This window comes from Synchiropus splendidus, chromosome 3, assembly GCF_027744825.2.
Source record: "Synchiropus splendidus isolate RoL2022-P1 chromosome 3, RoL_Sspl_1.0, whole genome shotgun sequence".
Lineage (NCBI taxonomy): Eukaryota > Metazoa > Chordata > Actinopteri > Syngnathiformes > Callionymidae > Synchiropus > Synchiropus splendidus.
In genome coordinates, this window is record NC_071336.1 from 34,062,630 (window position 1) to 34,088,842 (window position 26,213).

At 48.7% G+C, this 26,213-nt stretch overlaps 1 protein-coding gene across 3 annotated transcripts in view; it reads left to right on the plus strand.

Annotated features, from left to right (window-relative positions):
• gli3 (GLI family zinc finger 3) overlaps window positions 1-26,213 on the plus strand; it is a 120,105-nt gene that overhangs the window by 37,316 nt on the left and 56,576 nt on the right. For all 3 annotated transcript variants that reach the window (XM_053860871.1, XM_053860872.1, XM_053860870.1), the window contains one exon: window positions 18,734-18,979. In XM_053860871.1, coding sequence (XP_053716846.1) covers window positions 18,734-18,979 — 246 coding nt within the window. The remainder of the gene's footprint in view (window positions 1-18,733; window positions 18,980-26,213) is intronic.

Genomic DNA, 26,213 nt, shown 5'->3' on the forward strand with positions numbered 1-26,213 from the left:
TGGAGAGCTGGAAGTTCGACAGAGGACCAGCTCGGTCACAAGCCTAAGTCTGGCCCATAAATCAGCACTGGTACCTCAAATAAGGACGTAGCTCCTCCTTGATAGACGTGAGCCTGATGCTGCTCAAAGGGAACAAAAGCTCTGTGTCCTGGAACTGTTTTCCGACCTGACGTCTTGAGCCTAAGATGCGGGTGTTGCTGCACCACGTCACCAAATGCCATTTAACGTGGCAGGATCGGTGATCTCTGTCCGCCTGTGGAATATTCCTGGACCTTTAATAATAGGACTTTTCTTCCAAACTTAATGTTAATAACTTCTGCGTGCAGCAGGTCGCCAACTTCACTGCGCACAGGAAGGAAAAAGGGTTGCGGAGATCACAGCTCAGTTGTCTTGAGTCGCCGTCCTTTCCGATGTTGTCTGTCCAGACGTGTTTTTGACTGGAGAGTCATTAAAGTCAGTCGTAAGAGAGTCGCAGTTGAGATCACTTTGGATCTAAGCTGCAGCTGTGCTCATTAGCGCAGAGGATTTGTGAGGTGTGGAGGCTTGGACTTGAGGAGATTGCCCTCACCCCCACCTTCCCCCCGTCCCGATGTGCTCCTCCTCAGGGGTGTCAACTGGTAAATAAGTTGTTTTGACTTGGGTCCCATATGGGAGTTATCACAGGAAGTGGGAAAGGTAATTCATCCCGTAGCATCCTGCGAGAGCTCATACTCCTATTCCTTTCCAGATGGCCTGGGCAGTTTTTATAAATGAAAGGTACATGGGGAAAAGATGTTTTCATGGAAAATGCTTGGCTTTATGACTGAGATTTTATAAGCCCGGTAATTAAAGTTTATAAGAGTGACAGAGCGTCTCACCGATGAAATCTTCGCCTCACTCATCAAGTTATTTTTATTGTCCATACTCGGAACATTTAAAGGCCCATTTATGCTCGATGTTATACACAGATACGGACGGAGCATTATGTCTGTGCTGTATGTCCAATGGACCAAATGGCGCAGTACCACCGGAAACCATGGTTGGCAGCGTTGCTGTTACTATGCAATATGTTTAGGCCATATATTTAACGTCCTCACTGACACCCGCCTCCTACAACGCTGCCTTCGATGTCCTCTTATGTGCAACTTCTTCCACAGTTGGTTGTTTTGACGCTGGGCTGCTCCCCCGGTGGATACATTGGTGCACTGCAACATAAAGAACGCATGTGGTCAGTGACATCATTTGAAAAGGACGGGTACGTTTTCTTTTGTAAAGGGAGCATCAAGGGACCTTGAGACTGAAGCAGCTCATGTGTCCTTCTGAACTCTTTCAATCTCCATCCTTTTGTGCGTTGCTGCATCACATGAACTGTGACTACATGCCAGCGAGGAGACTTGTGAAGAGGCGGTCATTGCGTGCACAGATGGGGCTCTGTCACGTGAACATTCCGGGCTTCAAGTCAGACAGAATGCGTTTTGACGCACAGATTTGACCCCACTAACATTTCCAGAGCCAGTCAGACAGAGCTGTCAAGCAGCGCCTTGACTGCTCAATAAGTCAGACCGACGTATGAATCTTATCGAATCAAATTAGGTCAAGTTAAGAGTCACTTAAGCAGAACTTAAGTTTTACAGTGAACCTCAGCACTCTGGCAACGCTACCAACAAAATTACAGTAGTCTCACTTTTGCGTGGAAGATGCTTATCTGCCGAGGACGGAGCCTTTTAAGATCTCGATCTGGGTTGGAATCATAAGATCGCTTACACATTCTTTTGTGGTTATAATTACCGCACATTCCCAAGTTGCCCCCAGAACTCATAACCTCTTATCAGGTGAAACCCAACACTGGCCTCAACTTTAACCCCTGTCGCCCCTGCACCACCGCTTCTATCCAAACAAAAGGTAATTGTGAGCAGCTGAACCCCGGTGACTGGTTGGTCTCAGACAGTCCAGTCAGGACTTCAAGGTTGTCAGCACGGGGCTCTGCTAACTTCAGAGCGGCTTGGAGAGGGAGAAGTTAGCGCAGACAAGGCTCCTCGCCTCTTTTTTTATTTGCTGATAAAACACGCTCTCAACATTCCTCTCGTTCAGGAAGTTTTGTCCAAGTTGAGGAGTAATTATCGAGTCCTGGTCGAGGGTTCCCACGTGGTTGTTAAAAAAAAAAGTGGCTTCATCTTGTGCACCATTCATCTCCGTGCCCCCTCCTCGTGCCTGACAGCTCAAAAGAGCCGACTGTGCCACAACAATGCTGTGATTGGTACGCGTTTGGGGGGGGAGGGAGGTCGTGGGGAGGCTGCTCCCCTTCCACCCTCATCATTCGCCAGGCAGGTGGATCACAAAGTCCCCTGATTCTTTTGTCGGGTCCCGAGCTCAGAAAAAAAAAAAAAGATGTCCTTGCTTTTTGGGTGGAAAAAAAAAACACTTTTTCAAATCTGCTGATTTGAGAGAGTGGGGGAATACGAGTCTTAAAAAACAGAAAAGAATTAAGTTATTCAGACTCATGAAAAGTTCTTAGCCAAAGCTTTAGCATGTGAAGTTTGGTGGGTCATATCTCAAATGTGAGTTGCTGTGACTAACATTCAATCCTCACCACATCTTATTTGCTGGAGCAGAGACTCCAGTGCTCTCCTCCTCCTGGGAGACGATGAGGGAGGTGACGACTGAAGTGGACATGCAACACAAATGTATCGCAACACATGATGAGCTTTGTCAGGTTCAAGAGTCACACATGATCAATGTTCTCTGTTTTGGTGTCGCGGGGGCAGCAGTCTAGACTAGTCGCTGCCCTGAAACCCCCCCTGTGCCCATTCCCAAGAGGTGCCTCGCTCTGAAGGAGTCCAGAGGAGCCTCCAGCTTTGAGTTGGCTTTGAGTCTCTCCCTGATGACCGAGCTTCTGCAGCATCTGCGTCTGCAGACTTGTTCTTTCTGTCACGACCCAAGGCTGCAGGTGAGACTAGACATCCACCTAGAGAGCTTTGTCTTATGGCTCAGCTCTTGCTTGAGTTCTCATGATTGAAGACGCTGCAGAGAAGTTGATCTCATTCTCCATCCTTCCTTCACTCCATCTACTCTGACTTGACCAGATGATCCGTTCTTTTATCGACTGAGAACCGTGGACTCAGCATTTGAGGTGCTGATCCAAGCAGCTTCATATTTGGCTGGAACTATTCCGTTGAAAATTCCGAGAACTATAGTCTTGCAATGCATATGAATACAGGAGACTATTATGAAGTAATGTATTATCTGGTGAGAATCCACCTACAGTTTAGAACAACCCTGATCTTGGTAGCCACTTTAGTGGCGTGTGTAGGAATTTATTGGTCCTGCATGCCAGAAGGTATCAAAGTTCAACAGCAGGTTACAGAGCTTGTGATCGTAAAGGTCACGTATCAAAGTGTATGAAGACTGGAGCGGATGCAAACAAACAAATCCTCCAAAGGCGGCGGGACAGAAGGTTTAAGGAAGAAAAGAACACTTGACTGCTGAGGAAGATCCAGACGGGGGGGCGATAGAGGAGTGAGGGGCCACCTTCTTTTTAGGCAGCCATTTAAATGATCAACCGTAAATAGAGGGGAATGTCATCTGACAGAAATAAAGTTCCCCTTAACAGCAGGGATGGAAAGTAATTTACAGATACGCTGTCCCCGCCATCTTTGTGCCTCCCAGATAAGGTTTCATTTCAGAAACGGATAGGAGACATTTTCACTTACGGGCCCCCATTCTGGGACACCTGTGATAACAGCTTGTGGACCTCTAATTGAAAATGGGTTTCAAAATGGATTTTCACTTTTCTTCCTCCCCCTCCCTGGTGACGGCCCCCACCTCCTCCTCTCCTCCTCCATCACCACGCCGCTCCATCCCTTCTCTCCGTGGCGTTCCCGTGTCTTTGGTAGACGGAGGAGTTATTGGAAAGACAGGGTGGGAGAACAGAGCCAGGGAGGGGGGGAGAAGGGAGCACGGGGAGCGGATCATCCCTCAGCCCGTGTCACGGCGATGACAGCTGCGCGATTCGTCTTGCTAATGAAATCATTGATCACTTGATGGGACTCATAATCAACTGTTTCGCCACTGTGTCCTGCCTCGTCTCCACCTTTTCGTCCTCCCGCAACATGCTGCCACTTCTGTTTTTCGCTCCTCTCTTTTTTTCCTTGCGACCAATTTCACAAGTCGGAAGTAAGAAAACAAAACTTTTCTGCTATGAACGCGGCGTGTGCGTTAGCGCTGCAGCTAATGAGTCCATCAGTCAAGGGAGGGATTTCAGGGACCAGACCTGTCCCTGTTGCTCTGTAAATGTAGCGTGTCTTACAAAACATGCTCACTGTAAACAGCAAAATCTCACTCGTCCATCGTAGTCATTGCTGGATAATCGGTGTTGCTGAAGGTGTTGTGCTGGTCCTTGCTGCCTGTCACCTTTGCTCTGCATTTATCTACATTTAAAATAGTAAAACAGCCAAAATAATAGCCACACACTTTCCTATCCTATTCAAAATGTGCTGCTTAAGAACAAAGCCGCTTCAGCCGACCTCACCGATCGAAACGATCCAAACCGGTGTGGTACCTACGCCAGTAGCCGGTAGTGGCGCTATGATGAGCCAGCAACAAATACGAAGACTGCCCATGCTCACATGAAGCTTCTGTGCTAACATTAACACAGTAGCACACAACAAATTCAGAGTTTCTGTGAGGTGTTTATCGGATACAGCCACTGAGGACACCAGGTCTGTGTGACTCATAACTCCAGTGGATACGACCCACTTCGCCTGTGTGTGGACATGAGCCGGATTATTAAAGTTTTACTGCTGTATATATAATCTGCTCAAACGCATGCAGAAATGACTTGTGTTGAAACAAACAAAAATGTCTCAGTAGAACACACACATATCTAGATTTATCAAGGTACAGTTGAGTAAACAATTGGAGGATAGCTGCACCATTAGCCACGTTAGCATCAACAAACTAACTATGTCTTTACCGGTAATTCTTTCTCCTCGATGTCTCTGTAAACAGTGGCACTGATGCTCTGCTACATGCTGACTTCTTGCTTTAACTCAACAATGTAATAAAGCAAGATGTTAGCTTAGCGCCAAAGCTTAACGCCGCTTGACTTATTGCGGCGCGTTTATTGTGGGTCAACATCGTGAGGTCTACCAGGGTCAGAAGAAAACAAACCCGAGTCCTATTGTCGACGTGGCTCAATACGTCGACTACAGTAGAAAAGCTATCTAGCATCTGAGTTGAAATGCATTTCTTGCTAGCGCAGGAAGGACTGGGGCCCCCTGCTTGCTGCCCTGATCTGGGTTCAGTCTGTGGGGCCTAATGAGAGAGGACTGATGGAGGGATAAGGGACCTCATGGGAGCTGAGGCTGGCCCAGGGGTCAAACAGCACAATGGAGGAGGCGTTATGGAGCCTGACACACAACCCCACACAGGAAAACTGGCTTTTTTGTGTCGAGGAAAACCTCATCATGGAACATAAATTATGTATCAAAATACACAAAAAGACATTATACTCAATGACAGATTCATTTTTGCTGCTTTTTTTGGGGGGACTTCAATTCAAAATATCCTCTTTGCTCTCTGTTGCTGGTGAGTCATTTCATGGCGCTCTGAACTGAAGGCAATTTCCTGCAGCAGCAGGGGGACCGGCTTTGGCAGAGCCACCTCACAGGGGCCTGAGGCGCAGGATTAGCTTAGCCACGCTGCTACTCGGGGCGGAGAGGAACATCCGCTGTCCGGGCCAGCCTGGCCTCACTTGTCTGGCAGACTTCCGCCTGTCCGTATCTGCAGGCTTCTGAGCTCCTCCGCCGCCGGAGGGCTAACAGTCACGCCTTACCCCGGAACTTTGGGAAGTCTGGCGAGGGGATTCACGTCGGAACTCAAATGGCTCTGACGGCACCGAACTTTTCGGAAGGCCTTTCTGCCCGCTCATCACACTTCAGAGAATTTCAACAAAGTTCTACACCCGTGTGGCAGCTTCAGGTGGCGGTGTCAGGCGTATAGACCCCTTTAAAAATTACGAGCGATGAACGTGACCCAAATGAAGATACATACTTTTTTTTTGCTTTTTGCTTTCCATCCGCTACCATCCTAGACTTCTGTTAAATCAAGAAGAATAAAGACTGAAGCATCTTGGAGAGGCACCATGTTTTAACGCTATGAGCGCCTGCACATGACTGAAGTGTCGTCAAGAACAAAAAAAAACCCCACCTCTCCTGAAGGTGTTTTGAGCCACAAAACTGGAATTGATGAAGGCTGTCTTTCAGGTATGAAAGCAGGAGGCCCTCTAACCCCTAATCTCTCCCCCCTGACCTCCACACCCCCTGGGCTTTGACTCTCACCCTTCTCCATGCTCCCCCTCCCCTTCTCCGCCCCGCACTCTCACTCGCGGTGCGAAAGAGGAGCTTGGATCAAAGGCCATAAACCATGGCAGTGATTTCTGGTGATTGATTAGAAGCAGACATTGAGAAGCCGCGGTTGGCTCTTCCCACCCTCCGGTGCTGCGCGCGGGTCCTCTCAGGGCTCTCGTAAATAGCTCCGGCTTTAAGTGTGAAAAGAGTTGCCACTCTTGGCAGACGCAGCGAAGAGAAACACAAGCTTGCCGGAACGGCCAGGGCCAGATTTGTTTCTGCCTCTTCTCCTGGATGGGAGGAGGAGGCGGTGAGGGGTGGGGGGGGTGTCAGCTGATAAGAACCATTTGTTGACTTGCCCGGTTCTGGGGAGGGACGGTGTAATCCCCTCAACCTGGTCTGTTCGCAGAGCTGCAGGAAAAGAACAGAGGAATTGATTTCCAGAGAGAGGGCACGCGGAGAATTGAACTCAGATGTGTCCGAGTTGGAAAGAAACATTCCACTCGCGGGGGAAACCAGCGTCTGTAGCTCACAGCGGAGGGGCCGAGCGATTTGAACTTGAGCAAGTCCTTCAAATGTTAATCAATTGCATAGCTGTCTCTCACCACTCTCCCTCTTCTCCTCCTCCTCCCTCTTTTACGAGCCAACCCTGGAGGCCTCGCAAGAACTTCCTCCAAAGTCCCCAAACTTTTGTGGTTGCCTGCATTAGTCAGTAGAGTTCAGATTTACAACATTATTAACTTGCACTATTTGCTCCGATGCAATAGATTGTGAAACATTGTGGAAAGAAGTGTTGCACAATGTCTTCAACAATATTCTAACAGCAACAAACATAATGATGATAATATAGCTCGACTGCTGTTTGTGAAACATATTTGAGTGAATAATGAGTTTTTAACATTCAAAACATGTATTTATCTGCATGTTTTGTAGCCAGGAATGAAATTCCCATGACTGTCCTAAACGTTTTTATGAAGACTTTACAAAAATATCTATTTGTTATCTCCAAAATTTAAAAGATTTTGCTATGTTATGGCAGTAAATTAGCAAGGGTGGGTGAGCAATTTAATTTCCCAAGGGGCCACATTACTTCCTGGGACTAATATAAGACAACAATAAAAGACAGAAGAAAATATATTATTTAATGTTTAATTTTATTTCAGGATTCTCAATATATATTATAAATAGTGGAGGACCTTTTTAAGTGGTGAATATCTAGACAACACAAAAAATTGTATACACACTTTTTTTCCTCCTGTTTTCTTGAGTATTTTATTTATTTTGAGGGACATAAAATGTATTATGAACACTTTTACTCGGAATTGTGCTTGTGCTCTGACCTCTGAACACCCATCAGTTCAGCTTTATACATCTCTCATACCGTTTTGTCCTGGTTCTGACTTCAGAAGTTCGTGTATATGTTTGAACAAAATATAGAGTGTATTTTTAAAGTGTAGCCATTAGTGCCACCTTGGCAACAAGTAGTGCTGACAGTTTTCTTTCTGATCTTGTCAAGCGGAGGGCTCTGGTGAAAACTCATTTTCAGAAAAAAAAAAACTTTTTTTTTTTTTAAAACTCCACTAACTGTTCAGTTTCTCGGCGAACAAGTCATTATGTGTCTGGTGGTGAAGGTCCAATCTTGCTGCATGTCTGATCTCAAGTGACGGTCGAGCCTCATGAATCCTGGGCCTTGTTAGGTTAACACTCTCCGAGTGTGAGTCTCTCGTGTCGGTCGAGTTCACAGCCTTGGCCCGCACCACATTTTTGCTCATCATCTATCTGTGATCTCACCTGGTGCATGACCTGCGTCGGTGTCACGTCACAGCCAGACAGTCTCCAATACACAAACCCGTGCGGGTTCCTGATGTGGAAGCGAGCCAAGGCCAAGAGTGGCGTTCTCTCGGTTGAGTTTTCCCTGCCTGGTATTTACAGAGTGACTGAACACATTTTTGACTGTCATGGAGTATCACATGACGCTGTTAAAAGCTTCTTCATCCCCTCGCTCTTAAGGACACACACACACACAGGCACACACACGTGTTGCATGCTGCAGATTCTCCGCCAGCGCAGACACTCAACCATCATCATCTCTCACTCCGCTCGGCTGCACCAGCCTGTGTACACATTCGCTGCAGCTGGAGGACGACAGGGCCCTCGATTATTAACTGTTTGGTGACCTCATGACTTCATCTTCGCTGCTGTCAGAGGCGGCCCACATTATGTCTCGGCTCGGCTCAATGGACTCTTTGTTCTGGCTCTGGCTCTGCAGCGGCTCAGCATGGGGCTGCGTGAGTCCAACAGTCCCGCTGCGGCCCAGGAGGGAAGAAGAAGGATGGAGAGGGAGAAACGCTGGATGGAGGCTGTGCGGGAATGTGGGGCAGTGGGAGATTCAGGAGAGACATGGGAACCCAGGAGACGACCCGGGAGAGGCAGGAGTGAGTTGATCCAGATTAGCAGGAGGGAGGCCTGAATGAGATGCAGGTGGGGGAAAAAAAACCCAAGCACGCAACGATTAAATCCTGCCACAGCCTCGGGCCTGGAGCCTTTTTACGACCGTAGACAGCTTCCTTGAATGTGAAGCGGCGGCTCTACGGCACACACACACATTCACCTGGGATTATTGGGAAAGTAATTCAGGGATTAGAGGAGAGGGCGAACAAGGTGAGAAGATTCTGGTGGTGCTTGTGACAGGAGGGGTCAAACGTGATGAGACACTGACAGAGGGAGGCTCGGGATGGAGTTCCCGGTGTCGTGTGCCCGGACTCTATATCTACCGTCCGCCGTGTAATTGCTTTAAAAGCCGCTTTACCGCGACAAATGCCATAAATACCGGAGGAACGTGCACCGGGTTGGTGTTTTCTGAGTGAGGTCAAGGCTTGTCAGGTGATTGTTATGATCACTGGAGTAGGTTTTGGAAGTCATGAATTACTACCTCGAGGAATTCCGCAGGAGGCGCTAGTGAACCTGTAGGGTCATGTAAATAACCAGTGTTTCAGTCGTGGCCAATAAAGATTTCAGCTGAACTTGAAACCTCTCGAGCTGAGTGGTCCAAATGTTGACCAGTGGTTCCAAGAGGTCCGGGGAGAAGCTCGGACTCGGTGCTTGTGAGGTGTTGGAATGACCTGGGGACATCAGGGTGTTCCTCCTGAAGAGCTGGAGGCTTCTTAGCAGGAGCTCTTTACCTTCAATGCTGCCCCCGCGACACAACCTCAGATCAGCAGAAACTTTTTTTTACTTTAACTTTAGATTTTAGTTTCCACCTCGGAGCGTTTTGAATGTGGGGATTTACTGGGAGCACTTCAAGCATGGCCAGAGTGAGACGTCTTGGAAGCGCTGTGTGTTTTCACCAGTCACCTTTCTCACTTCCCCCTGAACCGTCGTGGGTCTTGGGCAGTCGTCAGATAATCAAATCAGCAGCTCCCCGCCTGGTGCAGACACCGTAATAACAGGGTGCGGGTGAAGAGTGTCGCTCAGGCGGAGGGTGGGGCCAGCTTTACCAGCGAGGCTCCGCAGCCCGGCCTCTGCTTCAGACGGCGAATGATGGGCAGCAAGTGTATAAGGCACTCTTTGTTGGCTGGCTTGGCACCTACGAGGCGTAACCAGCATCGAACCAAATGTGATCTGAAATAATGTGTCAAGATTTAAGCGTGAACTTGATTGGCAGCGCAGTTCCACGCAGCAGGTGACTTCACGCCGGCCCAGAACAGCGCCGGCTTTGTGGAAGCGGCGCAGTCGGGCCAGTTGTGTTATTTTTATGGCGTTGGCTTGTGGTTTGGAATTCTGATTGTCATGCTCCGGTAGAAAACAGTTAAAGAGCCCTGAGTGTTACCAGCTGCCGCATCAAAGACTCAGCCGTGCAGTTCATTGAAGCCAAATCCGTCATGTTGGGGTGCAGTCACTGGTCCAACTTGTATATAGATATTCAGCAGACTAATGCAAAGTTCTGTATCAGCCCTCGGCACTACTACCCGGAGATGCTGAGCCATTCTGACCTGACTTGGACGGAGCAGATGCTTTTATTCTCCTCTCCCCGGTTATTTGAGGGTTGATCATTTCGACCACAGTGTATGTCGCTGTATTCCAGACTCCTAGTCGACTGTTATTTGTTTCCGGCCCCATAGTTTTCTCTGCTTTGGTTTCAGTTTTGCAGAAATAGCGCACGCCACCTAGCACTAGAGCAAGTCCATATAGACAAGAGACAAATTGGAATGTGCTGTTTTGTTTCGGCTGCAAAAGTTCAACCGGGAATTGTGAGCTGAAAAATATAACGATGAACGTAAAGACATTGGATTTCATCCATTCAGTTCATATTCATTTCAGTTCAGTTCATAAAACCTCTTCGTGATATAGCCCAAATTAACAGTCCTATTTGGATTTGAAAAGAAAGATTTTCAACTTTTAAAAAAAGTATATCCACATTGTTTTTTGAGTTCTCCATGCTAGGTTCTTGAGATTGGTCTTGGTCTCAAGACCACTTTTTTAGGCTCTTGGTCTCGTCTTGGTCTTGTGTCTTGGACTGAGTGGACTCAGCATATCTATTTAAGACTTGTCAAGACCGACAGACAAAACTGTCATAATTGGTCAGCATAGTTGGCAAAAGAAAGACTCTGGCTCTGTTCGTTTTTTTCCTTTTTGTTTTCTTTCATATTTATCAGAGGGCCAAAAAAGGGCCACAGCGGGTGTGGGTTTTTGTTCCTAACTGACTGGAGGAGCCCAATGGCTTCACCAGTGTGTGCCTGCGCCCACTGCAGTTTGAGACTCCTGATATAAACTGTCTTGGTTTTGCCTCAGTCACAACCTCGAAATGTCTTGGTCTTGTCTTGGTCGAGATACTCTCCAGTCTCCATCATGTCTTGGTCTCGGTTGGTGCGGTCTTGACAGCAACACTACCCTGTTTCATCAGAATGTCATCTGCCTGCCTTACCCAGCAAACAAACTTATACTCAACCACGTTACTTTAACACCAAAGATGGCTCCAAAAAACTGCAAATCTGAGCAGAGGATTGTCCATTACATCACTCACGGAGAACGAAAGACGTATTTAGAGGAAGCGGAACACACGCTACTTTTCAACTTTCTATTATCGTGTCAGAAGAGGAGTTCAGCGACCGTGCTTCCTCTCTGCACTCTGGCGTCCTCCTCCTGTCCAAAATCAAACAGAGGTTCAATGGTGACGCCAGTGGCCCAGAGATGGTCTGGGGTGAGACTCCTGCTGCGCACCATGAGCTGAATAAGGGACTGTGCAACTCAAGGCAAACTATGTCATTGCAGGGCCACTGATTTCACCATATGAGTGGAGTTGTTTATCATACGTCATGTTGAGGAATTCCAAAAGACAAACAGAAAAGAGGGATGGTCAACCTTGCTCAAAATGTTGTAGCATAGAAGAGCAGAGTGGTGGAGGGGTGGGGGTGCTCTGGAAGTGTTCGTTCACCAGTTATTGATAAAGTGCTTAGCTGCATGAAAATTAATGAATCTGGACTGAGTGGGAAAGAGGGTTTAGTGGTTGGAGGGGACGGGGCGGAGGCGGGGGCGGGGGGGTAATCCCGTTCCAGATAAATGGCTGATCCCTCTCATTCCTGCGATATCAAATGTCAAAAGTTAAATTAGCCAACGAGAAGTTGGCTGTTCCATGCTTCTGGAAGACACGGCGTCTAAGACAGGTGATTTTGAATCAGCCAGTCGTGTGGTTTGTTGGATAACACTTAGTGAGAAATGGATGTCGACAGGTATCTGTTCAGTTTTACTTTGTTCTTCAGAAGCACTTGGCTTCCCGCCTCTTTTTTTGGCTGCATGTCCGCTTTTCTTGGCCAGCGCTGCCTAATCAGACCGCCACAGACTTTGTCCGAGTCACTTTCGTGTCAGACGAAATTTCAGCGCTGAGGCCCAGTGGAAAAATGCCCCGCGCAGGCCGCGCGCCCGGAGCCGCTCCAGAATGAGCAATGATACAAACCGCTCATAATTCATTTCACATTGTTCCAGAAGACAGTGGAAGGCTAGCAGGTCACGGCCCATCGCAGCCGCCCTGTGACTCTCAATGCTAATACGGGCTGTGAGCCAATTGGCTAAATCACCCTCTGAATGACTTTTTCCACTTTGAAGCCTCGATCAAATGCATCTCTTGGTGTTTGATTCCTCTCAGAGTGGAGACCAAGGTGCCCTTTGAGTGAGTGCAAAACCTAAAAGCTGTAACTATCCGTGGTCAAAAACGCATCAGCGTGCATTTTGGAGTCGGAGCTCTCAGCGCTATCTGGCCAAGCTCATTGCTCCCTCACAATGTGGCCCTGATGAAATGCTTGCGGGGTTTCGGCCCTTTCTATGGAAAGCCGGTGCCCATAATGGGCGAATGAGGGGTAGCTGGGGGCAGGTGGAGGCTTGGCACAACACAACCCCGCTGTGAGGCTGATTTGAGGTGAGTGTAGGGAAGAAGGAAGAAGCCAAGCGGGCTTTGATTTGCCCCTGCTCGGCCCCGCAGCCTGAAGGCTGGGACTGCGAGATGCTGAGCTCTGGGTGCGTCCCAGCAGACCCCCGGCGGCACTGAGAACAAGCCGGGACTGCGGTCCGTGGAACTGGGGGTTGGGGAGGAACCAAATAGAGATGCAAGAGTGGTTTAATAGATGAATATTAAAGAGGGCGTTTGTGGGCGCTGCCTGGGAAATCAGCGGCTGATAACACACCGCTAACCAGGACGGGGACCATCATGACCTGCCCGGCGCTCTCGCCGCAATTCATCTCGACATCAGTCACATGTGGCGGTTTAATAATTCACCGCAGAAATCCAATCAAAGAGGCGTCAAAAGAGTGAACTTTCTGTTTGTTTTTCCGGACTGGAATTTGACATTCCCACAGAGAGCCAGCCGGATGATGTCCCGATTCTGCCTTCTGACATTTGCGTGACGCGTTTGTCCGAGACTTTAGAATCCAGGGATCTTTACGATAATCTCACGACAATGTGCCGGCGTTCTTGGTAAAGCACCCCGTCTCTCTTGGTCCAACAAAGTTCAGCGGAAGGAAACGCACCTCAGACAAATGCCGTAATCCCCCGATGCTCTTGTTTGGGGCGGGGGAGACTTTGAGCGGCCTTTCTCTCCTGCTAATCGCCAATGAGTTCCTCCGTCTATTGCGCCCGTGCCAGGGCCGGTGAATCAGGTATGTAAGCCTAAGCAGCTTGGAGAGGTGCTCTTATTAAACTCTAGCCAGCTGCTGGAATTTGCTTCCCCCTTATTGTTAATTGGGGAGTCCTGAGTCTTTCGCGAGAGTTGATTTGCAAGAGAAAGAAAAAAGGGAGCAAGCGATTATTGCACAGGAGGAGAGACGCTTTGAAGGAGTGTTTTGTTGTTTGGCGATGTAGCGCCGCGCACTCCGCAGCCAAGACCTGTTTGTGCCACTGACAACGGGGCTTTGAGAAGTTCGAAGGTGGAGTGCAGCGTATGTCTGGCTGTGGCTCAGAGGTACAACGCTCCTCTGATGTCAAGGCTTTTAGAACAGGAAGTAATAGGAGGCTGTGCACAGTGTGCACCCCAGAAACATGCATGTACCAGCCTCAGAGGCCGACGGGAGCTGAGGCTTGAGGGCGAATCAAAGGGCTGATAGTGAGAGACAGATTGGCGTGTAGAGGTACACCTCAGGAACAGTGTTTTATTTGCCTGTTTTCAAATGCTCTGGCACCCTTAACTTCGACTTCTGATCCAGTCTCCAAGAGGATGTGGCCTCAGTCCATATCTCATTATCTCTTTTAAGATTTAATTTTGTCCTTGTGTCCAAGCTGTCTTTTATATTGCCATATCAAAGGCCCTGCCAGCGCATTTATTTTTTCCCTCTGAAGGTATTCGAGTTTTATAATGGAGACCTCAGACAGGAGGATAAGGGGAGAAAAGTTGGGCTTTAAGGTTTAATGAGTGGCTCGCTGGGGGTGAAAGAAGTGAGCGAGCGAGCCAGAGTGGGCATTTGTGTCTGAGGAAAAAGTGGTGCGGCAGGAAGAATGCAGCAACGGAGCACCAGGTACCATTATAGGGGCAGAGAAAGCTCCTGACATACGAGAGTCGGGGCGTGTTCTCTGATCAGGACGGCAGTGAGCACAATTACCTTCTTTTCAAATCCTTCAGTGACACTGCAGGAGGAAGGAGGACTTTGAAACTTGAAAGGCAGGAGCTCGCTTTCAACCTCAAACGCGAGCAGGAAAGGGCTCTGAAATTTGTTCAGTGCTCCCCATCCACCATTAGCTTGTTTCTTCCTCTCGCCTCCAGGCATTTAAGCGCTTTTTGAAAAGATGTTAAGAAATTCAATCACCATAGAGAGTGCGCGGGATAGTTCTTTTTTTCTTTTTTTTGAGAGAGGCATGCTTTCCTCTGGTCCGCTGAGGACTGGCCTGCTGCTTTTGTGTTGGGCTGAATAGACCTGCAAACTGGTAGAGGACTGGATGCAGCAACCATGGGAAAAGAGAGGGAAATAAAAGAGGAATGAAAAATGAGGGGAGGTAAAATGGAAGGGGTCTGCGGGGCGTGTACACAAAAGTTGGACGAAGTGTTGCACGGCCAAACTTTTTAAAAGTTTGAGAGTTTTTATGAGTGGGGCTTTGACAGATACCTGACAGGAGCAGCGTCTTCAAAGTGAGGAGGCTTCCACTACTCTTCCACCACTCCTTGAAATCAATTGACCCCTGAGTGTTTGTTTAACCATTTAAGACGCGATGAACTGGAGTAATGAAGCCCCCTAAGATGGTATATTGCACATTGATGAACCCCCTCGTGGGTTGGCCGTGGTAGGGGGATGGTGGCTTTGTGACACTGCTGCGATTGAACCATTTGCCGCTTGACCTCTCTGGAGTCAGTTCATTGCAGTGGAGGGCAAGCGGTGGGGGGGCGAGGGCCCACTTTGACAAGAAAGGAAAGGGAATTGCAGTGGGAAATGACTGAATCAGACCCTCAGAACACAAGTTAGTTTTGTTGTTAACGTTCACGACGCCCCAGTTTTCCTTCCCCAGTTGCCGAGTTTGCTGTCACCGATGGAGAGACAAACTCCTTCTGCTGTCTCTGTCATGTGCAGCTGAGAGATTTTAACGGTGCAAAACATCTGCGCCAACTTTCCTGAGTGATCCCAACACTGCGACCGCGTCGATGTGCCCCTTAAGGTGAAGCTAGACTCGCCCGCCCTGCAAAGTCAAGTGCGCTTTGCTTGGTTCTCAGTTGTCGTCGCAGTTTGTAAGACTTTGTGTTGCACTCTTTGGCCAGTCCGTGGAGGGGTATCATTGTGGTGGCTTCCCTGCTGATCGCGCTTGTGCTAACTAGAGATGGATCCATACCACTTTTCAGATACGATGCGTCCCAGCCTTGACGATCGGTCGATTCCGATCCAACACCGTGTCCATCAAAAAGTTGTTAGTGATGTTAATGGATGTGAACTGCTTCATTCAAAAAGACATTACAGCCTGTCGATTTGAGGATATGTGGGCTTATGGATCGGATCGGGCGGTCAATACCCGATCTAGTCATTTTGGATAGGACCCAATTCTGATGACCAACCCTAGTGGTAACAGCATCTACAGCGATACAAAAATTCATAACCATCCAGTTCTGAAATAAGCTAGCTTTTCAGGGTTGTTCCCAGAATTTTTCCCGGGTGTAGTGGTTGTATCCGCTAGTGGGGGGGTAGGAGAAGACTTGCTGGACGTTGAGGACGATGACAGTCTCTTATGGTCCTTTACGGTCTGTCTCATGAGGTGGTGTCCTTCTGGTCTGATGGCGACGGCGCGCTGACATTACTAGTCTCACGTCGCTAAAGGTCGACCCGTATACCAGTGTGTCCTGCCGTGAAGGACCACTCTTCTGTGCTGAGGAGAACCTGTTTTCCTCATGTCGGATTGACTTCGGAGCAGTCGTGTAGCCATGGGACTGATCACCCTCCTTGACTCGCTCAGTCAATTTTCTTTGAGCAAGTTGGCGGGTTTGGTAGTGAGGAGCTCCAGTGCAGCAAAGACCGAGCACAAGCATCCTATGGCATATTTGAAATGACTTTTTAATCAGTAAAGTCAATTTTTTCCGGTCCACCACCCAAAGGTCTTCTTGCTGCTGCAATATCTTAAGCTGATGTATTTGGAAAAACATCTCAAAGTCAAGCGGCCTCATAAATATGTAGACTGTTTTCATCACTTTCTTAGATGTAAAGCAAAGTTTGATAAAGGCGGAATCTGTCTAGCGCCGAGTGCTTCCTCGCTCCGTCCTGGCAGCGCTGGCTCCCAGCGCGGTTTTGAGTCTTGACTTTCAATCCATGTCAGGAGATGAACCCAATTCTGAAATCCCTTTATGTTAATATTGCGCTTTGCTCGGGCAGACCTATTAATCCCGCTTTAACCGTATAAGTGCCATTATTCCCTTAATAAGATCACGGGCTGCGCAGTATGGGATTAAGCACTTATATCATAACTGACACTGTCATTTTCTGAGGATGAGCGCGGCTTGCCGCTCTGCCTGTCAGTTCCACGTTAAGATTCCTGGTGTCGGCTGCCAGGGCTGCTCGGCGAGGATGCGGCGAGTCCAGGTAATAGATGTGGGAGAGTGAGGGGAATGAAAGCGGGGACCCCGTGGGTTGCTCTCTCTTCGCCTCTTCCAATTTTATTCACTCTCTCTGTTTCTCTCTCTTCGCCTCCCCCTCTCTCTTATCGCTTCTCTTATTCTGTGAAGTGGTAGAGCATTATTGTGGAGCTCTTTAAGGTAGTGCTCTTTAATCTGGCCCCTTTTCTCTCGTCTTAATTGGCTGCTGGATGCCGTTGCGTAGTGGGGGAGCCGTGCACCGCCAGAGTTCTCATCGTTCAGAAGTTTGCTGGGCTCCTTTTGCTCTGGACTCTTCACAGAGACAGAGGCAACAGTACCACTGGTGTTTCATGGTCTTTTATCTTTGGCCGTCAATGACAAAAGATTAAGTTTCAAATGTCCCACTTAAATCTGAACAAATAATGCAAATCACATTGAATATTGTATCCACAATGCATCCATCGCCATCTTTTTTCCTCCTTCCGTCTGAGATTGGGTCTCACAGGCAGCAGCCAACATGAAGAGGCCCAGACTCTCCTGCACCTTCACACTTTTCACACACAAAGTGAAGGGGTTGTCATGACGTTCTCTAGCTCTGAGGTCAGATATTTAAGCGTGTAGTCCAACTTCTTTCTTTTTCCGATCCCCGTTAAAGTCCATGTTCTTTGTGGGACTAGAGGAGTGTTGTGGTTTCCTATAGTGCCCTCCTGACGTGCTCATGGCTGGTCCCAGGTGCCAAACCTTATCACCAAGCCAGAAACCCCGACATTTCCTCCAAAGGAAATACCAAGAGTCAAACATGTTAATTTGATCCGATATGTCACACGTTCTGCGGGGATGTGTGACTCTGATCAAAGGTTGAGTGGAAGGAACTGTCGCAGACTTCCCCGCCAAAGGTCAGAGTAAGGTCAAATCAGGGTTTGCCCAAAATCCACCACTGACACAAGGACTCTCATCTAAACAAGGACAATTTGAAGAGTCCATTTGAAGTTTCTTTATGAGACTACAATTTATCAACAGAGTGACACTAATGTTCTTTATTGGAGAGACTGCTCATCACCTTCTTCTTGAAGAAAAAAAGACTCAAATATGAATCATCAACTTGACTTGAAAACATGAGGTTACCCGTTTCATATTTCGTACCCGAGTAACCCCCCCAAAGTGAAATGTCTAATATCCGGTCATGAGTCCAGCTGATCCCTGGGTGCAAAGGTCGGGCCGTGAGTCGAGGGTCATGTCTTCTTGGTGTAGCTCATTGCTTGAACTCAACTCCACATTTATCCTGTTTGCCCAGCATGCCAGGAAGCCTTTCCCTCCGAGACGCCACACCTCCCAATTTCGCCCTCAGTCAGAGAAAGAGAGATTTAGTTTGAGAAGATACGGAAGGGGGGGGGTTGCGGGAGGACGAGGGTGGGGTTGATACAACCCATGACGCTGGTTAATGGGCAGCACGGAATGTAGGCAGAAAGCCCTTGTTGCTTCCTCTGTGGGATTCCGTTTCTTTGTAAAAGAACAGACAGAGCCGAAGTTAAGAGGAGACTTTTGGGAAATGCTGCCTCGGCTGTGTGGAATGAAGAGGTTGGGATTTTTTCATCCAGGGTGTCTGTTTGCTCTAACACTGTCGGCTGCTGAACCCCCACATCTGGCAAACCCGAGCAGCTTTCCACCCATAATGCCCAGTAAGATGCAGGTGTACAAGACTGATCTTCCACTCCTTCTCTTCGCCCGGCGTCTCTACGTGATCTGACTGCCTCTCCGGGTTTGAGGCCTTTCATATATTTGAAAGCATGTGTAGGAAGAGCAGCATAAAGGGGAATCTCATGCTCTTTGCTATTCTGTTGTTTTCCCTCGCTTCATCCTCTCTGCATGTCTTTTCAGAAGACGACAGTGCCAGCACGCCGTACATCCGAGAGCGGCGCAATGCCCTTAGCTCCCAGACCTCTACGCCAGGAGGTCCAGACAGGACCCGGACGGAGGAGCCGTCCACCTCCACAGAAGATCGTCCCTCCCTGCTCAAGAAGGAGCTTCATGGTTCCCTGCCCCACCTGACTGATCACCCCCTCCCATACAGAGGCACTCTCTTCGCCATGGACCCTCGCAATGGCTACCTTGACTCTCATTATCGTAAGTGAAAAAATGGTCTCCCTGCATGTGGCGATGAATATAAACCACACAAGTTGAGGTGTTTTTGATGGACTGAATATGTAGTTAGTGGAGCCACAGACATCCAAACATCCCTCAAATTTTACCTCCACGGCTGTAGGGTCTGTGGAGGGTGTCACTTACTGAAGATAAATAGTTGTCGGTTTTGTCTAGAATGCGAACTAAGAGGTCGGTTCATGACATCAGTGGCCTTACTTTACTCAGAGGTAGATGCACTACCGTAACTTTCCAAACCCAACTGGAGCCTTTACACCTTGTTTTTAGAGCGAACTATGACTTGACCGTGGCATACAGAAAAGACTCAACGTTACTTCTTCATGTTTCTCAAACCACGCTGAGCCTGTTTCAAGTTCTCTGTAATACAACACAATTATGTAAAAAGTCTGAAGCAAGAATCCTAAGTTTGATCGTTTAAGTAGTAGTAGTACATTTCTCAGTAGTCTTGAAAGAATCCAGGCCCGAACAAGCCGGTGGCGAGTCTTCCTCTCCAGCTACAGCCGTGTCATTGCCTGGAGTAGAAAGCCTCATGGTCAGGCTGCTGTTGAAACCTAACACTCAAACTTGCCGTGCGCCTGGGAAGTCGGTCTCGGGAGCGGCCAGCGTAGCTCCTTAATTCCCTCATTAGGGGCCTGTCTGAACATAGTACTCCACTTTCTCTCATCACTTCAAAGCTGCAGAGCAGCGCAGAGTCAAACCTCATCATCCCCCGGTTTGATTTCACTCTCGTCTGGAACCAGCCACAGAAGAAAAACAGCAAAAAACGGATCAACCTAATAGGTGCGAGAAGCATGCCGGCACAAGTGGAGAAGCGCTGAAAACAAAGGCAGCGGTGGTGACAAAAAGGGGGAGAAGGGGACGGGAGAGGGATGACTGGGGAGTGAGAGGCTTATTAAGAGGTTAATTCTGGACTGGACTTGATCGCTGACAAGGATTTGATGCGATGGCTCGTAGAATTTGGGCAAATTGGATCTGAATCGGGTCGGGCAGAGTGGGCCAGCGAGATTTTAATCCAGAGGCGGTAATGAAAAATCCAGCAGACCCCAACCACTCACTGTAACTCTATTTATCCAGCCTGTATATTGGTTAGTGCTCGCTCTTGCTCGGTGGCTGGGAGTCGCCAAGGTGCCTCTTCAAGGGAAAGGTTACTTAAAGGCAGGTAATAGTGTTGTAGACAGGACCCTCGAGGGCAGAACATTACTGCCCATTACATGCTGACCTAACTCAGCAGCACTGCCACTTCTCGTTTCGCATGTGCGTGCGGGTTGGAGCGCCGGAGGTTCCACTCCACTGAAGCCAGGGGGTTGTAGTGCGGGTCAATCTTTACTGAGGGTCATGTGGGCTCCAATGAAGAGATCAAAAGTGGCAGAGAAAAGGCTTCATGGCCCTTTATACTCTCTGATGTTGTGGGGTGAACTAGCAGTGCCAGTCCAGTGGACATCAAATCAAAAACATTTGTTTAAAAATCAAGAAGGAAAAGATCAAATTGTCAAAAAAAAAGTCTGAAAATAAAAGTGTCCTGATAAAAAAAGTCAAAAAATAAATAAATAATGTCAATATAAGAGGAGTAAATCCAATAAAAGGACCCAAAACAAATCTAATTCATCTTGTACAAGAGTCTGCATTTCAAAGTTGAAACTACAACTCCAGCCTCTGCTGCTGTTCAAAACAAGGCCCCGGCATTAACCTCTTTCTTCCTGTTCCTGTGATTCTCAAGAAGACTTATGATCTGTGATGAGAGTGGCGCTTTGTAAAACACCTCTGCCTGGCCTCAGGTGTCGAGGAAGCGGGGGTGTCCCCGAAGGCGGCGGCCACATTCTGTCTGATTGAACCTGCTAGCTGAGCTCAATCCCCAGGAGCTCCTGTGGTCCGCGGGTCAGCAAAACTAAAGGGTTTCCCTCTTAAGTCCTTGGGCTCTGCGTTCCTCGCCGGCTTTGAAGTGGACGTCGGCGGCGTCTCTCGAGGTGTAAAAGCCGCGGCAGTGTGGACACGCACACAAACACCAGAGGTAGCCCCTCTCGATGGGTGTTTTTTGTCATCTCCTAAACTCATCCCAGGTGTGCTTTCTTGTGATGGAGAGGGGAATCTACGCCGTTGTGCTGCGCTTGCACAGCGGGCTACGCCACGCCGCGCAGATCCCGGCAAATCCGATTACTCTTGGTATCGGTGTCTGTCAGTGCTTAATGTGGCTAAACGCGACAACACCTGCAGCCGGCTCGCACCTGACCACAGGCTTGTTAATGGACTGATGAAGCCGTGGGAGGCGGAGGGGCGCTTCTTTGCTCTGGCTAAGTCTCTTCAAACACACTCCGAGCTCCTGCTAGTCTGGTGTCCACGGCCTGCGATTTGTGTTTACTCTGGATTTTACACCCACTTCAGCGTCGACAAGAGGAGGCACTAAGGAAGCGTCGCCCCCATTGTTAACACCGGCTAAGACTCTTCTTGGGCAAACACTGGATGTGCGTGCAGATCCTTCTTACCACGACGCTAATGCACTCGGCTTTACTGGCGGATAAGAGAAACGGATTGAGATGTGGATTAATGAGGCAGTGTTTTTTTAAGACCTTAATTGTCCTGAAGTGTGAATGAATGGGATGTGCAGTGCAGGCATCTGGCTCGACGGGCGCCGATTCGTCCGTCAGTGGCAGCAGGAGTCGCCGGAGTGAACACACTCACGGAAGAATTAAGAGCTTGCTCTTTTCAATGTTACTTCTAAAGGTTAAATCTGCTTAAATAAAAAGTGTTTGTAGAGGGGGGCGGTAAAGTGATGTTGAGCAGGGGGGTGTGCTGTTCGGTATCGTTTGAGGAGAGAAAGGAGGTAGTTTGGGTGGAAGGCTGCAGTGGATGGAGATGATACTCAGGTGGGAGCAGGAAAACTGATCTCTTGAGCTGGCGGACAGAGTGAAGGTAGGGGTCAGTTGGGGACAGTGGCTGACTTGCAGGACCCTGTGGAGGTAGATGAGATCGGCTTTGCATGTTTAGTTCAGTAACCTGTGCACTGTCTTGACTTGGCAGATTCTGTTTTGACAGGAGTGAGAAACCGCTCAAAATCCTTATTGTCCAGAGCTGATCTCAGAGTCCAACACCTCTAAGCTCCAGGCAGAAAAGGCCTGGACTCTCACCTGAAGAATTCCTTCTTATCTCTCCAAGTAAAGCGGGTGTCTGAGCCCGACCCAAGATCTCTGATGCCGGGGTCACTCTGGCTGTGTGTGCTGGAGACGCGAGTGAGAAAATTGAGCTGCAGGGTGAAGAAAGTCCCCTCTGGTTTTATTGTGCGGTGGAGCTGGGGGTTATCCAGTCACAGGGGTTAAACACCAAACTGCTGTGCCGAGCTGATCTCGGGTCTACTGGGCCATAGCGTGCGAGGCCCTGCGTCGGTCCGTCTGTCTTAATACCACAGTGCCGCTGACCACTGAACTGAATGAGCCAGCTGTCACCAAGGTGAACGTGATCTGCACATCAATCGGACGGTTCAAGTAATTACATATATACTGTATTTCCTGCTCGGACATTCATCGGGCCGCGCGAGCTGCTGTGGACCGATCCATTCATTTTTTAAAGTGTTAGAGTTGCAGAAAGAGCCGGAGCGATCAATTCTAAAGTGAACAGGCGGGTGCGAGTGGGGGGCGGGGGGCGGCCTGAGTTTGAGGTCGAATGTTCCCTCACAAAGAACCGAGGCGTATCAAAGACCGCGAAGTAAGTGTTGTTCAACACTGGTGTTTTGAATGTGGTGGCAAGAAGTTGTCCCTCGGCATGGCGCCTGCACAAAAAAGCCCCGGGCATACTGCAGGCGATGGAGAGGGATGCCTTCCATCCAAGCCCTTTCATCCAGAGTGAACAACATGGTTGTGTGCTGGGCTGTGGCCCCTCGCTCCAACACACCAGGGATAATCAGATGATCCCCTTTTGTACAGCTTATTAGAGGCGTCTCATGCTGCAAGACTCTCGCATGCATGTGCCCGCTTTGTAGTGCGCGATGATTCCAGAAGGCCAGGCGAAGTTTCAAGGCTGCAGACTTTCAAACCGTCTTAAAGTCATGTGGTGCTTTTAGAAGCGCAAAGCTGATGCGTGCGAACGGAACATCTCAAGCAGAATGCTCATTAACAATGACGTGATTAAACATGACGGCCGGCAGAAGCATTAAGCAGAATTTCCAGGGATCTTAAGAAACTCCCCCCAAAAAAAACAATTGCGAGCATTTCTTGGTATCGCTGTCCCAACATCTGTTTGCGTGTTTTACATCTATTCAAATAATGTGTTTAGTCAGTGGATCCTCGCGGGGACGGCGGAGTAATGACACTGTTGTTGCGAGGGCTTAAAACCAAGATTTGCTGCTTCTTAAACATGGAGGCTGCAACAATAAAAGTAAATGTGATACCGTAAAACAAGAAGACTCAATGCTCACTGGGGCTTCTACTTAGCCAGACAGTTTAAGCTGCAATATCACGACCGTTTTTTCCATTCTCCTTGCTGCTACCCCGTAGTCTCCAGCAGGATAATCACCTCTGAGTGCTTTGGGAGAATCAGGGTTATTACAGGCGCTTCTACATGCTTGTTGCCCGTGTTTCCAAAGCTCCGCGCGCCTTTATGTATTTTGAATTCTCCTCACATTGTAGCGAAGATAAGCGCTCTTATCCCTTCGGCAAACAACCCTGTATCTTGCGCACGTCTTGGTGGGGTCGGGAGTTTATATTGCTCTACATGCAACGGAGGAAGGCGGAGTAATTAGAAGGTTTTTCCGTGTTTATCACTCACCGGCGGAAGAGAAGTCAAGGGAAGAGAGGTGTCGAGGAGTGTGTGAGCTAGACGCAGTGGAATGTCGGTGCGGGGGGGGGTAGCAAAACAGAAAATGAAGAGAGACATAAAAGAATGGGATCTCAAGGAGGTCAGGCCCATCACGGGCTTTAGTGTTGCCTTCAAAGATGCCTGAGACAGGTGGCAGCTCCAGACAATCTTGCACCGCAGAGCAGCATCCTCTCAGGAGGAGATAAGGGATTCCTCCATCCCGCCGCCCTCCGCCTCCTCCCATCTCTCCCTCACTCACGCTCTACACCTCTCTCATGACTTCCCCCCTTCCACCTCTGCACATCTTGGGGTTCTCCCAGACAGGCTGCTTTGATGTGGCTCTGTGTGAGCGGGCAGCTGTAGGCCACAGGGCTGCCGAAGCGCTGCTGGGCCACTGGGCCGGCGGACTATCGGGAGCCCAGTGTAGCGCAGCTCAATCAGTGAGGCTCTCTTGTGCCCGGCACTTTCAGGTCTCATTAAAGCGCTCCGGCAGGGTTAATCCTCTTTTAGGTTTACACGGGCCCCGTTTGTCTCTCTGCCCAGGCCCGCGGAGCCCCCCAGCGCCACCTGCGTGACAAAAACTCAAATAACTGTGACACAAGTTCCTGTTTTCTTTTCCATCCCCCGTCTATATTTCCGTCGTTTTAATTTCCCTCCCCCCCTTGCCACTACGATCCCCCTTGTCCCCTGGTAGTACCTTCACCCGGCAGTCAGTCTTTGAGGATTATTTGTGTGGAATCTGTTGACAGGGGTGCAGTAAATGGATTACAACTTTGTCCTTGTTTTGGGATGCTGTGAGAATGTTTCGGGATGCTCTGAGGAGGGAAGGAGGGAGAGATCAGTCGGATGTGTGTTGAATAATGAGAGCGTGAAAAAGAAAGAGACCCGCTGTGAGGGTGATTAGCCGGAGGAACACGGAAGAAGATACCAGACTTTGAGATCGGGTGAAAGACGGGCTAAGGTGACGGCAACAACTCACATTGCCAGAGCCTTGAGAAAAGGAACTTCTGGTTTTAGGGTTGCTCCATTTTTCTTGGCCGATCCCAATTACGACTCCACCAGGCCGACACCGATGTTTGCTGAGCACTTACACTCATAATCCGTATTGTGGTTTAGGTCAAATTTGGGGATTTAAAGCCGCCAAAATGCTTAAATGAGCCCTTGCTAGATAGGTGTGTTTACGCATAACCTTAAGGTTTGCTGCCCTTTCTTAAGGTGAGCACGATGGTCTCGGGGAAAAAGTGGTGTTTGCGTCTAACAAAAGTTATTATCGCACAACCTGGTGCCTCACACTGACCCACATAGAGAGTCAGCACGGTTCCTCGTCCAGTCACAGGCCTCTGTTGTGGTCTTGGATCATGCTTACACAGACTTGAGTACACTTCCACATTGTTTAAAGATAGAAAGGCACCAAAGGTCTTCAGACAAATGATCTCTCTTTTTATGTCTTTGGTGGCTCTCAGTGGTGAAATAAAGATCTCAAAGAAGATCAAACACTGACAGGCCTCTCGTATGTGAGCTGAATAAATCACATCGGGGAGCCGAGGAAAAATAAATAGAACAAAGTCCTGGTGAGTTAGCGTGAGGTTTAAATCAACTCCCTTCTAACGGAGAATGAAAGATAGACAGATGTGCACGATAGTGGGAGAAGAGGTGAAGAGAGGTGCAGATTTCTGCTGTTAACTCCTTCAAACAGGGCTGGAAAGAGGCAGGTGGCTTTTCTCTGTGTTACAGAGAGGGACAGTGAAGTATTCTCCTTGTTAATCCAAATCCCATCGTTGCTCGGGAGAGTGTAACGTTCACCCCCAGGTCTGCTCAGCGATACCTCACTCAGGAAGGCAGACGATGGGGCCTCAGGAAAAGACGTGTGCGTGCTAGGATCCACTTTTTCACCGGAGAAGGGTCCCTCAGTTTAATTGTTAAACAGCTGCAGATGGTGGACTCGGTGAGGGTTAGTGAGTGCGGATGTGAGAGAAGTCGGCTGCGAGTGTTACAACTGGGGATCCCAAACAAACAACACGACTACGAAAGTCTTTAAATGTTCTCTGAACAGTTCTTTTATTACAAGTTTGTCAACAGTCTCAATAACAAGAGTAAGAACAAGTGTAAGAAACATGTCGAAAGGTTCCTTCTACTCCGGATCACATGCACCCGCCTTCTGCACTTTTCCGGGTCACAAGTTTGTTCAGCAACAGGTTGCCAGGTCATTGCATCAAGTACACACATAGATCAACCCATCCTCGCTCCCCTGGTCTAATATATTGACGTTGGCAAAGTGGACTTCTGCGTCCTATACTGACGCCGAGGGCAGCCTTCAGTGTTGCAAGTTATTACATGAGGTTTTCAGTTGAAGCACATGTTCCGCCCTCCGCAGCATATCCTGACCTGCGGCTGCACAGCGCGTAAAAGAAAG